The 13768-nt window shown below is 39.4% G+C and overlaps 1 protein-coding gene across 2 annotated transcripts in view; it reads left to right on the forward strand.

Moving 5' to 3' along the window:
* Window positions 1–13768, forward strand: part of GAN (gigaxonin) — a 198872-nt gene that overhangs the window by 126040 nt on the left and 59064 nt on the right. For both annotated transcript variants that reach the window (XM_053700679.1, XM_053700685.1), the window contains 4 exons: window positions 4005–4117; window positions 5555–5704; window positions 6657–6793; window positions 6893–7024. In XM_053700679.1, the coding sequence (XP_053556654.1) occupies window positions 4005–4117; window positions 5555–5704; window positions 6657–6793; window positions 6893–7024 (532 nt within the window). The remainder of the gene's footprint in view (window positions 1–4004; window positions 4118–5554; window positions 5705–6656; window positions 6794–6892; window positions 7025–13768) is intronic.

Genomic DNA, 13768 nt, shown 5'->3' on the forward strand with positions numbered 1-13768 from the left:
TTCCTTACCTACAGGGAAAACTAAAGAGGATATTTAAAATTAAGATAGTAAGGTTTCTGTTCCTCATTCTGCTACACGGGTCGCTCTCTCCTAAGTCTGGTGGGGAGGATTCGCCAGTAGATTCTGAGGGTAAAATCTCAGATTCGAACAGTATAATTCCTTCATCTGATGCTGAAGTGGTCTCCTTCAGATGTATGCTTGCACACCTCGTGTACTGTTAAAGGAGGTTTTGGCTACTTGGAAGACCGATTCCCTATGAGAAGGTGTTTTCTAGACGTGCCTTGGATGTTTTTACAGGAATAGAATAAGCTAGGGATACCTTTCTCCCTGTCTCCTGTCCTTTAAAGGATTTTCCTGTCGCTGACTCCATTAAAATGCATGGTGCCTTAAGTAGAAGGGAGCTTTTCTAATATGGCTCAGAGAACTTCGATCCCTATGGGGGGGGGGGTAGATGCTCCTTTACAGATCCATGGATAAGAAGCTGGAGGTTTAATTGTTCATTTAGAGCAATGCCTTGTCTTATTAGACTTGCTGCGCTAGCCAGTCGGACTTGTGGCTGAAATCTTGGAAATCAGCTGAGAAGCTTACCTGCGGCATAGTGGTACAGTTTAGGCTCTCTAGTTCTGCAGTTGCAGGTTCTTATTTTATGTTTCCTCCTAATCCAAGCTTCTGGCTTTTCTTTTCAAGGATGGACCTTGTTGGGATTTGGTCTGGTAGAATTATCGTCTGACTTTACGGGGGAAATTTCACCCGTCAAGAGAGTAGACTAAAGGAAGTTTTCCTATTTCTGCAGGGTCAGTCAATTCTCTGAGAATCCAACCAGGTATGATGAGAAGCATTCCTTGTACTAGGGGGTGATAGTCCCAGTATGGGAACTTGATCTAAGTATTTACCTAAAGTTTCTCAGGTTCTGACCTTCAAAGTAGTATCCATTCTCCTTTGCTGCAAGTGGGCCTGTGCATAACGAATATAGACCTGAAGGATGTGTATTTGTTCCCATGATCAGTATCTTCTCAAGTCTGAGTTTCGTCTTCTTAGAAAGACTTTGAGGTCTTGGGGTATTGCAAGGGTGCTTACTGGACAATATATGGTTCAGGTGACATCCTTCCTTCGAGCAAATTCTCTTTTGGGCGATCTTGTCCAATCTACTTTCCCATGGATGGGAAATTAATCTGGAGCAGAGTTTCCTTGTTCCATCCACAAGGGTGATTTTTTTGGGGGGGACCTTAATATATTCTCTGTCTAAGAGAATATTCTATCAGAGGTCAGCTAATCAAGGATTTTCCCTTTTCCTCTCTCTGCTGTCTACTGTCCGGCCTACAAGCAAGATCTAATGGTTTGGTTGATAGTTTAACCATCTTGCAACCAGAGGGTTGAGATTTTGAATCTAGCTGCAGTTGATTTTCCCTTCACTTTTCAGTGACTCTATGTATGGAGAGAATTGGTCTGATGGTTTCCATGGACATCATTCCCTTTTTCCTATTTTCCAATTTTTTTAGGAGTATCTGTCTCAGGGCGCGTGCTTCTGGAGACATTCGTGGGTGATGTGACCACGGACTCCAGCCTGCTGGGCTGGGAAGCCATCTGGGACTTATTTAAGGCATAGAAGTGTCTGCTTTCCTCTTTAACATCTTGGAGTTTAATGAGATTCGCAATGTTCTGAGGGCTTGGCCTCAGTCGTCCTTAGCTTGGTTCCAGTCGGACAAGGTCACCTCAGTGGCTTACATCAGTGGCCGAGCTGTCTTAGGCACCGGATTAAACCTCCAGCCTCCTTGGAGGCGTGGGTTTGAATCCCAACAACTCCAGAATCTAGTTACCCTATGCGGTGCATGGACATTATTTAATCCAGAGGAACTCGGAGTTCCTTAGTCATAGGAGGTGACTTGGATTGTTTGTGGGTGGAAGCTCATGATTGCTGTTTGTCATCCACTTTCCAGGGGTGGACAACTGGGAATCGGATTTCTGAACAGACAGATATTTCATCCAGGGAGTGGGACTCTCCATCCGGAGGTGTTCTCCAGGTAAACCCTCAAATGGGGGGTTTCCGAAGTTGTATTTTGAGGGTGTTTCAACAGAACATGAAGCTTCCAAGATACGGTCATGGTCTAGTGATCCGCAGACTTTTCTGATAGATGTCCTGGTGGCTCTTCTTGTGATTTCAAACTCGCATCCCAGTTTCCTCCGTTTGCTTCCTTCCAGGAGCCATTGCTCGTGTCACACAGGAGAGAGCATCAGTAATTTTGATAGCTTATGTGTGGCCTCGTAGGATTGGGTATGCAGACTTAGTGGAGATATTGTCTCTCTCACCTGGAGATTGCCTCTGAGAAAGGACTTTCTTATTCAGGGTCTTTTCCTTCTCCAAAATATCATTTCTCAGAAGCTGACTGCTTTGAGATTGGACGCTTAGTTCGGTTTAAAAGTGGGTTTTCTGAGTCGGTCATTGAGACCATGTTTCTGGCTTGTAGCCTGTTACTTTAAACATTTACCATAGGATATGGCGTAAATGTCCTTATGGTGTGAATCCGTAGGCTACTCTAGGAGCAGGGTCAGGATTATTAGGATTTTGCCCTTTGCTCTATGGGAGCGCACTGGCGTGGCCTAGTGATTAGCACTGATGCTTCTGGAATGGAAGGTATGTGAAACCAGCTTGGCATATTTGCTTTAAGGTCTGGAGTTTTGTCAGTCAGTTCTCTGAAGGGTCAGATATCTGCATTATCTTTTTTCTTGCTGCATAATCGTCTGGCGGACGTGCCAGATGTGCAATATTTTTGTCAGGCCTTGGTCAGAATCAGGCCTGTGTTTAAGTCTGTTGCTCCTCCTGGGAGCCTTAACTTTTTTGTTCTTAAAGTTTTGCAGCAAGCTCCGTTTGAGCCCATTGCATTCCATAGATATTAAGTTATTATCTTGGAAGGTTTTGTTTCTTATTGCTATCTCTTCTGCTCGGAGAGTGTCTGAACTCTCAGCTTTGCAGTGTGATTCGCCTTATCTTACCTTTCATGTCGATGAGGCGGCTATTCGTACTAAGTTAGGATCCTTTCTAAAGTGGTTTTGGACAGGAATTTTAATCAGGAAATTGTTGTTCCTTCTCTTTGTAATAGTTCTTCTTTTCTGAAGAACGTTTGTTGCACAACTTGGTGGTTGTGCATGCTTTACAATTTATTTACAGGCGACTAAGGATTTTCACCAGTCTTCTGCCCTGTTTGTTAGTTTCTCTGGGAAATGTAAGGGTCAGAAAGCTTCTGTTACTTCTCTTTCTCTCTGGTTGAGAAGTATAATTAGAAGTATAATTGGTTTTGCTTATGAGACTGCTGGGCAGCAGTCTCCTGAGAGAATTACAGCTCATTCCACTAGGGCTGTCTCTTCTTCTTGGGTTTTTAAAAATGAAGCTTCTGTGGAATGGATTTGCAAGGCTGCAACTTGGTCTTCTCTGCATTCCCTGTCCAAATTTTACAAATTGGATTAGTTTGCCTCAGCTGAGGTTCTTTTAGGAGAGAGGTTCTTCAAGCAGTGGTGCCTTCTGTTTAGGTTACCTGTCTTGTCCCTCCCTAATCATCTAGCTTGGGTATAGGTTCCCAACAGTAATTGATGATTCCGTGGACTTACCGTATCTTGGGTAAGAAAACAAAATTTATACTTACCTGATAAATTTATTTATTTCCGGATACGAGTCCACAGCCCGCCCTTTTTTTTTTTTAAGACCATTATTTTTAACTTAAACCTAAGGCACCTCTACACCTTTTTTTTTTCCATTTTCCTTTGGTCGAATGTCTGGGCATTATGGGAAGGGAAGTGACATAACAGCTTTGCTGTGGTGCTCGTTGCCTCCTCCTGCTGGCCAGGATTGATATTCCCAACAGTAATTGATGATTCCGTGTAAAATTATGCATTTAGAGAAGAAAAATCCAAATGTTAATTGCAGACTCAATGACTTTACTGACTGTTACAAATGAAGTGCCTATTGATATCACTTTGTGTCTGATGTTACTTTATTCTTATGTTTACAGAGGGGTTCCTGTTTGTTGTTGGAGGTCAGACGGAAAACAGTGAAACACTAAGCTCTGGGGAAATGTATGATCCAGATGCTAATTCCTGGAGCCCTATACCTCCCATGCTTGAGGTAATAGTATGAGAGTGAAGTGCAATGCATAATTATAGTGCTGTGTGAAACAGTTCTTTGGTATCTGCCCTGAAAAATGATATAGGTTCTTTTTCTTTTCTTCTTTTTTTTTTTTTTTTTTTGTGGTGATCACAAATTTTTCTTCTTAAATTGCAATGTTGGATGATTGGTTGATTTCATGGTTCATTCTCTGGTTGTTCTGAGGAGCCAGATTTGCTGGGTACTGGGAATAATTATTTTCTCTTGATGTGCTTACCTATTGCAAAGGGGCTTTAAACATAGCTCTGCACCTGTTATGATCCCATGCTGCTCAAGATGAGAATATGACTTGTGATTGGAACATAGATATTCATGCCTCCTGATTGGCTGACCAGCTTTTCCAGATCTGGAATAGTTTGTGAGTGTAACAGTTGTTTGAGACGTGTTTTATCACTTCATTTAAATAGTCTCATTTTACTGTTATACTGATTAAATAAATACACTGTGTTTAATTGTAATTTTGTACACAAAATTATTTAATTAAGGGCACTAACACCTCACAGTAAAGTTGGATATGATTTCCTTGCATTTGTTCTTTTTTTTTTAGATAAAATAATACTTTATTTGAAATCATTCACACTGTTTTATTTGTTTAGTTTCTTGTGGTTTTTAGATTCCATTTTACATAGTGCAATTATGTTCTTAAAAAGTAGTAAAGTAAATGTGATGCTTTTCAACAAAGAACAAGAAAACAAAGTAAATTTGATAAGAGAGATAAATTGAATAGTCTTTTAAAATTGCATGCTCCATCTTAACCATGAAAGTTTAAAGGGACAGTATAGACCCATTTTCATATAACTGCATGTAATACACTACTATAAAGATGATTATGAACAGATACTGATCTAAAAATCCAGTATTAAATCCTTTAAAAACTTGCTTAGAAGCTTCCAGTTTAGCACTGTTGATGGGGTTAGGCTGGGACAGCCAGTGAAAGGGGCTGAGAAAGCATGAAGAGCAGACTCTTCCCCCCTACCCTGCATATGGAAAAAGCCATTACCCAAACAGGAGCAAGCAGGAATCTGTAGACCTGGGTCTGCATCTGACACTTTGGGGCTTGATTAGCAGCCCGAAAATCAGCACAATGTTATTAAAAAATAAGCGAAACAATATATTGTTACAAAAGCACTCCCAGGTGAACTTTATAAAGGGATCAACTATAAAACATTTATACAAAGAAAACTCTAGAGTACAGTGTCTTTCATTTTGACTTTTATGTCCCTTTAATAACTGTTTAAGGGACACTAAATATATTCCATGCACCTCCCACTTATAATGGGTTCTGCTATTATGGAAAATAGACACCCATGACTAGAGGGAGGCGGGGAATAACCTCAAGTCTATGCTATAAAATGTATTTAATGTTTAATGCTTTATTCTTCATTTGTAATTTTGTAGGCAAGACACAGTTTTGGCATTGTGGAGATTGATGGCGTCATCTTCATTTTGGGAGGTGAGGATGGTGACCATGAATTAATTTCTATGGAATCATTTGACATTTGCACCAAAACATGGAGCAAGCAACCAAATATGACAATGGTTAGAAAGGTAAGACTTCCCATTATTTATCTCAGGGATACTTCTAATGTTCTATACCTGCTTTAAAAACTTGTCCACAAATGTCATTCTTTACATTTAAAGTGATGGTAAACTTTCCACCTTTTATAATAAGATCCTGAATGTTAGTGATAGTTTAGATGGACTTTAATCGATCACTTTTAATGAAGATGTGCTTTAACTTACTTATTAATCTAGCTGTGCCATTCTAATACCCTATGCTCCGGCCTCCCTCTTCAAAAGTAATATTATTTGTGAACTAACAGTTTAAACTGTTCTCCAATCAGCGCTCTATCCATATGGCACTTTTATTATAGCTAGAGTGCTGATTGGAGAACAGCTCAAACCATCAGCTCAGAGAAGATATTACTTTTGAAGTGGGAGGCCGGAGCGTGGGGTATTGGAATGGCACACTAGATATAAAAGTAAGTTAAAGCGCATCTTCATTAGAAGTGATTAATTAAAGTCCATCTAAAATATCACTAACATTCAGGCTCTGATAATAAAAAGTTTTAAAGTTTACTGTCCCTTTAATTAAGATAATTTGTAGGACACTGCACTATTGTGGAAGAGCTGCACTTTGGGGTTTTGTTTTTGTAATTGTAGAAGTGGTATTTGAAATTATTCTTTTGCCAAAATTCTTCTGATATCACAACTAGAGTAATAATACTAGAGTGCTGATAAAGCAGTAGGTCATGATTATGTAATGGTCTTACAGCACAGGCTACATGTTTCTCTGTACTTTAAAATGAGGTGTATTTATAAAAGAAAAGCATCTACTGAAATTGGTTAGAATTACTGCCTAAAAGAAAAACATACAAAATGAAAGGGTTTATTTTTCTTATTAAATCTGGTCTCTGCTATTTTGCTGAAATGAACATATATTTTGTTTGTAGCTGGCACACTCTTGTTGACTTTCCTGGGCTTTATGGATTAATTACAGATCGGCTGCTATGCAGCTATGAAGAAGAAAATCTATGCGATGGGTGGTGGCTCATTCGGAAAGCTGTTTGAGTCTGTTGAATGCTATGATCCCAAAACGCAGCAATGGACAGCAATATGCCCTTTAAAAGAGAGGAGGTGAGATCCGTGACTCTTGTTCTGCTTTTGAATAATGCAGTAGATGTAATAACCATTGCTGAGCTACAAATGACTCCCTTTGCCTCTCTGTTTTCTTAGATTTGGCGCGGTTGCGTGTGGCGTGGGATTGGAACTCTATGTTTTTGGAGGTGTTAGAAGTCGTGAAAACGAAACTCAGAACAGTGATATGGTGGCCTGTAAATCAGAATTTTATCACGATGATTTTAAACGGTAAATAGATCCTCCTTTTTTTTTTTTCTTTTTAGTTTCAACGCTGCATTTTATTATAGCTGACAAATAATAAATGCCCATTGCACAGTGCTTTAAGCCTGGTTTTAAAGGATCATGTAAAGCCAGTGTACCAAATGCAGATCTTATAGATCTCTGGGGTGATTTGGTAGATTAAATAGATTTTCTTTCCAATAGCATGAAGAGTCCATGATTCCATTCAATTACTATTGGGAAATTCAACTGCTGGCCACCAGGAGCAAGCAAAGAAACCCCAGCAAACCTTAAGTATTCCTCCCACTTCCCATACCCCCCTAGTCATTCTTTGCCTCTGTAACAACGGCGATCATTCGGATCTGTCTTAGCAAATCGTCCTAGACAGCCACACGAGAGAATTCTCTCTTGGTGGCTCTGTCAGGATCATCTGACCCAAGGCGTGGGCCCTTTGAAACCATTGTGGGCTCTATTTTAACCTAAGCATTCGGTTGATATTAAGTTGTTATCTTAGAAAGTTTTGTTTCTCCTTTGCTATTTTTTCTGCTTGCAGAATTTCCAAGCTTTTGGCTCTGCAATGTGATTCTCCTTATCTTATTTCTTTCTTATGACACAGTGAGTCCACGGGATCATCAATTACTGTTGGGAATTTCACTCCTAGCCAGCAGGAGGAGGCAAAGAGCATCACAGCAAAGCTGATAAATATCACTTCCTACCCACAATCCCCCAGTCATTCTCTTTGCCTTAGGTGCAAGGAGGAGGTGTCTAAGGATTCTTCTATCAAGAGTCTTTTTTTTATTTTGGAAGCTTGAGCAAGTTTGCTCTGATCTTCCATTATGGGCTGGGTGTAGCCGTGCTCCACGTTAGTCTCTTCAGCAGGGCAGTGGTGGCTTTAAAGCAATTAGGAACTTGTGGAGGAGGCTTCACTGTGTTTTGCTAACATGTTGCTGCCCTGGTATAGAAAGTATGAGTAGGTTTACTCTATCCTTTCTTTGGTTATAGGTCTCTGTGAGGAGTGGCATCCTCTCAAGCTTTGTAAGTCGTCGTCCTACCGGACGACAAGACTGCAGGTAAGTGCCTTTTTGTCTTCTCGGGCTAGGAGGCTGGCACTAAGGGGGTTAAGCCCTGTCTGCTCTTAATGTGGGACAAATATCCTTATGAAGGATAGGTATGACAGTGTACAGGTACTTTAATGGTATGTGAATGGAGACTTAGGGGGTTATCCACTTCATGGAAGGGGTTAACCGTTTATGGAGTTTAAACTGTAATTTTAAATTATTTTTATTTACTTTTTGTTTGTTTGTATATCTATCCCTGGTACTCCTATGTTTTTAGTTCCATGTGAAGGGAGTAATCTTATTTCCTCTGAGATACATGTAAGATAACCTTTATGGGTTAAAGGGACAGTCAAGTCCAAAAATCTTTTTCATGATTTAAATAGGGTGTGCAATTTTAAACAACTTCCCAATTTACTTTTATCACCAATTTTGCTTTGTTCTCTTGGTATTCTTAGTTGAAAGCTAAACCTAGGAGGTTCATATGCTAATTTCTTAGACCTTGAAGACTGCCTCTAATCTTAATACATTTTGACCACTAGAGGGCATTAGTTCACATGTTTCATATAGATAACATTGAGCTCATGCACGTAAAGTGACCTAGGAGTGAGCACTGATTGGCTAAACTGCATGTCTGTCAAAAGAACTGAAATAAGGGGGCTGTCAGCAGAAGCTTAGATACAAGATAATTACAGAGGTAAAACGTGTATTATTATAACTGTGTTGGTTATGCAAAACTGGGGAATGGGTAATAAAGGGATTATCTTTCTTTTTAAACAACAAAAATTCTGATGTTGACTGTCCCTTTAAGTTAAGCCTTTTACCTGCATGATTTTGTACCGTTGCTTCTAGTTTCTGTATATTTAGCAGCCCTCCCCTGGGTCCCTCTTGTTACGTTACTCTTTTTATCAGGGGTCGTTAGGACAGCCCGGTTTCTTTTATATTGCGCGATTCCTATGGGGTTGGAAAATGTCACGCTGTGCAGGTAGCGAGGTCATTTTACATACGGGGGCAAATGAAATTATTCCTTCCAGTCTAGCATATGGAAGTGTTTTTGATGCAGGGACTTTTTAGAGGAGTTTTTTGGTCATGTTTGTTTTTACTTTTTTCGGGGGAGTGAAGCGTTTCACGCCATGCCGATTTGTGGGCCCGCCCCCTTCTTATTGGCAGTAGAGCGGCACCATTTTTAGACTTTACGGTTTTCTGGGGACTCTGCCTTGTTCTCCACATAGTTCTCTCTAATTTCTAGCGCTGCAGTTGTAGAATGTATCAATGTGCATCAATAAAAGTTATCTTTAAGTCCCAGTTCGGAATTACTAGGAACTTGGTTTAATAAATTTGTATTATTATAAGTATTTATGCATTTGCATAATTAAAGGGTGTATTGGCTCTGGAGGGTACATCTGTTTTTATTGCACGTATGTCCTTTTTTACATTAAAGGGCCATAATACCCAAATGTTTAAACACTTGAAAGTGATGCAGTATAGCTGTAAAAAAGCTGACTAGAAAATATCACCTGAACATCTCTATGTAAAAAAGAAAGATATTTTACCTCAAAAGTTTCTCAGTAGCCACCTCCCATTATAAAGGATTTCTAAGCAGCATATTAGTATGTCTCTCCTGGGACAGCTTAGGGGATGAGCCTCGTGCACTCTCATATTATTTCCCTATTCAGCTTACTATGAAATCTCATGAGAGAGAAGTCAAATCTCATGAGATCACAGTAAAAGAGTTCATGACCTCAGCACTGCTGATGCTGATTGGCTGCTGTTCATTTCTTTCATGTAATTAGCAAGAGTCCATGAGCTAGTGACGTATGGGATATACATTCCTACCAGGAGGGGCAAAGTTTCCCAAACCTCAAAATGCCTATAAATACACCCCTCACCACACCCACAAATCAGTTTTACAAACTTTGCCTCCCATGGAGGTGGTGAAGTAAGTTTGTGCTAGATTCTACGTTGATATGCGCTTCGCAGCAGGCTGGAGCCCGGTTTTCCTCTCAGTGTGCAGTGAATGTCAGAGGGATGTGAAGAGAGTATTGCCTATTTGAATTCAATGATCTCCTTCTACGGGGTCTATTTCATAGGTTCTCTGTTATCGGTCGTAGAGATTCATCTCTTACCTCCCTTTTCAGATCGACGATATACTCTTATATATACCATTACCTCTACTGATTCTCGTTTCAGTACTGGTTTGGCTTTCTACTACATGTAGATGAGTGTCCTGGGGTAAGTAAGTCTTATTTTCTGTGACACTCTAAGCTATGGTTGGGCACTTTTATATAAAGTTCTAAATATATGTGTTTTAAACATTTATTTGCCTTGATTCAGGATGTTCAACATTCCTTATTTCAGACAGTCGGTTTCATATTTGGGATAATGCATATGAATAAAACAATTTTTCTTACCTTAAAATTTGACTTTTTTGCTCGCGGGGGCTGAAAATGCTTCATTTTATTGCGTCATTCTTGGCGCTGACTTTTTTGGCGCAAAAATTTTCTGTGTCATTTCCGGCGTCATACTTGTCAACGGAAGTTGCGTCATTTTTTTGACGTTTTTGCGCCAAAAGTGTCGGCGTTACCGGATGTGGCGTCATTTTTGGCGCCAAAAGCATTTAGGCGCCAATTAATGTGGGCGTCTTTTTTGGCGCTAAAAAATATGGGCGTAATTTTTGTCTCCACAATATTTAAGTCTCATTGTTTGTTTATTTGCTTCTGGTTGCTAGAAGCTGGTTCATTGGCATTTTTTCCCATTCCTGAAACTGTCATTTAAGGAATTTGATCAATTTTGCTTTATATGTTGTTTTTTTCTATTACATATTGCAAGATGTCTCAGATTGACCCTGAATCAGAAGCTACTTCTGGAAAATCGCTGCCTGATGCTGGATCTACCAAAGTTAAGTGTATTTGTTGTAAACTTGTGGTAACTGTTTCTCCGGCTGTTGTTTGTGATGAATGTCATGACAAACTTTCTAATGCAGATAATATTTCCTTTAGTAATGTTCCATTACCTGTTGCTGTTCCATCAACATCTAATATTCAGGGTGTTCCTGTTAACATAAGATATTTTGTTTCTAAATGTATTAAGAAGGCTATGTCTGTTATTCCTCCTTCCAGTAAACGTAAAAGGTCTTTTAAAACTTCTCATGTTTCAGATGACTTTTTAAACGAACATCATCATTCTGATTCTGTTTCTGATACTGATTTTTCTGGTTCAGAGGATTCTGTTTCAGAGATTGATACTGATAAATCTTATTTATTTAAAATGGAGTTTATTCGTTCTTTACTGAAAGAAGTCTTAATTGCATTAGAAATAGAGGAGTCTGGTCCTCTTGATACTAAATCTAAACGTTTGAATACGGTTTTTAAACCTCCTGTAGTTATTCCGGAGGTTTTTCCCGTCCCTGATGCTATTTCTGAAGTAATTTCCAGGGAATGGAATAATTTGGGTAATTCATTTACTCCTTCTAAACGGTTTAAGCAATTATATCCTGTGCCATCTGACAGATTAGAGTTTTGGGACAAAATCCCTAAGGTTGATGGGGCTTTCTCTATTATGCTATATCTTTGGCGGATGTTGCTGCAGCTTCAACTTTCTGGTTAGAAGCTTTAGCACAACAAGTAACAGATCATAATACTCATAGCATTGTTAATCTTCTTCAACATGCTAATAACTTTATTTGTGATGCCATCTTTGATATCATTAGGGTTGATGTCAGGTATATGTCTTTAGCTATTTTAGCTAGAAGAGCTTTATGGCTTAAAACTTGGAATGCTGATATGTCTTCTAAGTCAACTTTGCTTTCCCTTTCTTTCCAGGGTAATAAATTGTTTGGTTCACAGTTGGATTCTATTATTTCAACTGTTACTGGGGGGAAAGGAACTTTTTTTACCACAGGATAAAAAATCTAAAGGTAAATTCAGGTCCGCTAATCGTTTTCGTTCCTTTCGTCATAATAAGGAACAAAAGCCTAATCCTTCCCCTACAGGAACGGTATCAGTTTGGAAACCATCTCCAGTCTGGAATAAATCCAAGCCCTTTAGAAAGCCAAAGCCAGCTCCCAAGTCCACATGAAGGTGCGGCCCTCATTCCAGCCCAGCTGGTAGGGGGCAGATTACGATTTTTCAAAGAAATTTGGATCAATTCGATTCACAATCTTTGGATTCAGAACATTGTTTCACAAGGGTACAGAATAGGCTTCAAGATAAGGCCTCCTGCAAGAAGATTTTTTCTTTCCCGTGTCCCAATAAATCCAGTGAAGGCTCAAGCATTTCTGAAATGTGTTTCAGATCTAGAGTTGGCTGGAGTAATTGTGCCAGTTCCAGTTCTGGAACAGGGGCTGCGGTTTTACTCAAATCTCTTCATTATACCAAAGAAGGAGTTCTGGATTTAAAAATATTGAATCGTTATGTAAGGATACCAACATTCAAAATGGTAACTATAAGGACTATTCTGCCTTTTGTTCAGCAAGGGCATTATATGTCCACAATAGATTTACAAGATGCATATCTGCATTTCTTTCATGTAATTAGCAAGAGTCCATGAGCTAGTGACGTATGGGATATACATTCCTACCAGGAGGGGCAAAGTTTCCCAAACCTCAAAATGCCTATAAATACACCCCTCACCACACCCACAAATCAGTTTTACAAACTTTGCCTCCTGTGGAGGTGGTGAAGTAAGTTTGTGCTAGATTCTACGTTGATATGCGCTCTACAACAGGTTGGAGCCCGGTTTTCCTCTCAGCGTGCAGTGAATGTCAGAGGGATGTGAAGAGAGTATTGCCTATTTGAATTCAATGATCTCCTTCTACGGGGTCTATTTCATAGGTTCTCTGTTATCGGTCGTAGAGATTCATCTCTTACCTCCCTTTTCAGATCGACGATATACTCTTATATATACCATTACCTCTACTGATTCTCGTTTCAGTACTGGTTTGGCTTTCTACTACATGTAGATGAGTGTCCTGGGGTAAGTAAGTCTTATTTTCTGTGACACTCTAAGCTATGGTTGGGCACTTTTTTATAAAGTTCTAAATATATGTGTTTAAACATTTATTTGCCTTGATTCAGGATGTTCAACGTTCCTTATTTCAGACAGTCAGTTTCATATTTGGGATAATGCATATGAATAAATCATTTTTTCTTACCTTAAAATTTGACTTTTTTCCTGTGGGCTGTTAGGCTCGCGGGGGCTGAAAATGCTTCATTTTATTGCGTCATTCTTGGCTCAGACTTTCTTGGCGCAAAATTTTCTTGTCATTTCCGGCGTCATACGTGTCGCCGGAAGTTTTTTGCGCCAAAAAATGTCGGCGTTACCGGATGTGGCGCCATTTTTGGCGCCAAAAGCATTTAGGCGCCAAATAATGTGGGCGGCTTTTTTGGCGCTAAAAAAATTTGAGCGTCATTGTTGTCTCCACAATATTTAAGTCTCGTTATTCATTGCTTCTGGTTGCTAGAAGCTTGTTCATTGGCATTTTTTTCCCATTCCTGAAACTGTCATTTAAGGAATTTGATCTTTTTTGCTTTATATGTTGTTTTTTCTATTACATATTGCAAGATGTCTCAGATTGACCCTGAATCAGAAGCCACTTCTGGAAAAACGCTTAACTGAGTTTCAGTTCTACCAAAGCTAAGTTCATTTATTTTAAATGTTATAAATGTTTATCTTTAGCTATGGTTTGTAATAAGTTATT

This window comes from Bombina bombina, chromosome 1, assembly GCF_027579735.1.
Source record: "Bombina bombina isolate aBomBom1 chromosome 1, aBomBom1.pri, whole genome shotgun sequence".
Classification (NCBI taxonomy): Eukaryota; Metazoa; Chordata; class Amphibia; order Anura; family Bombinatoridae; genus Bombina; species Bombina bombina.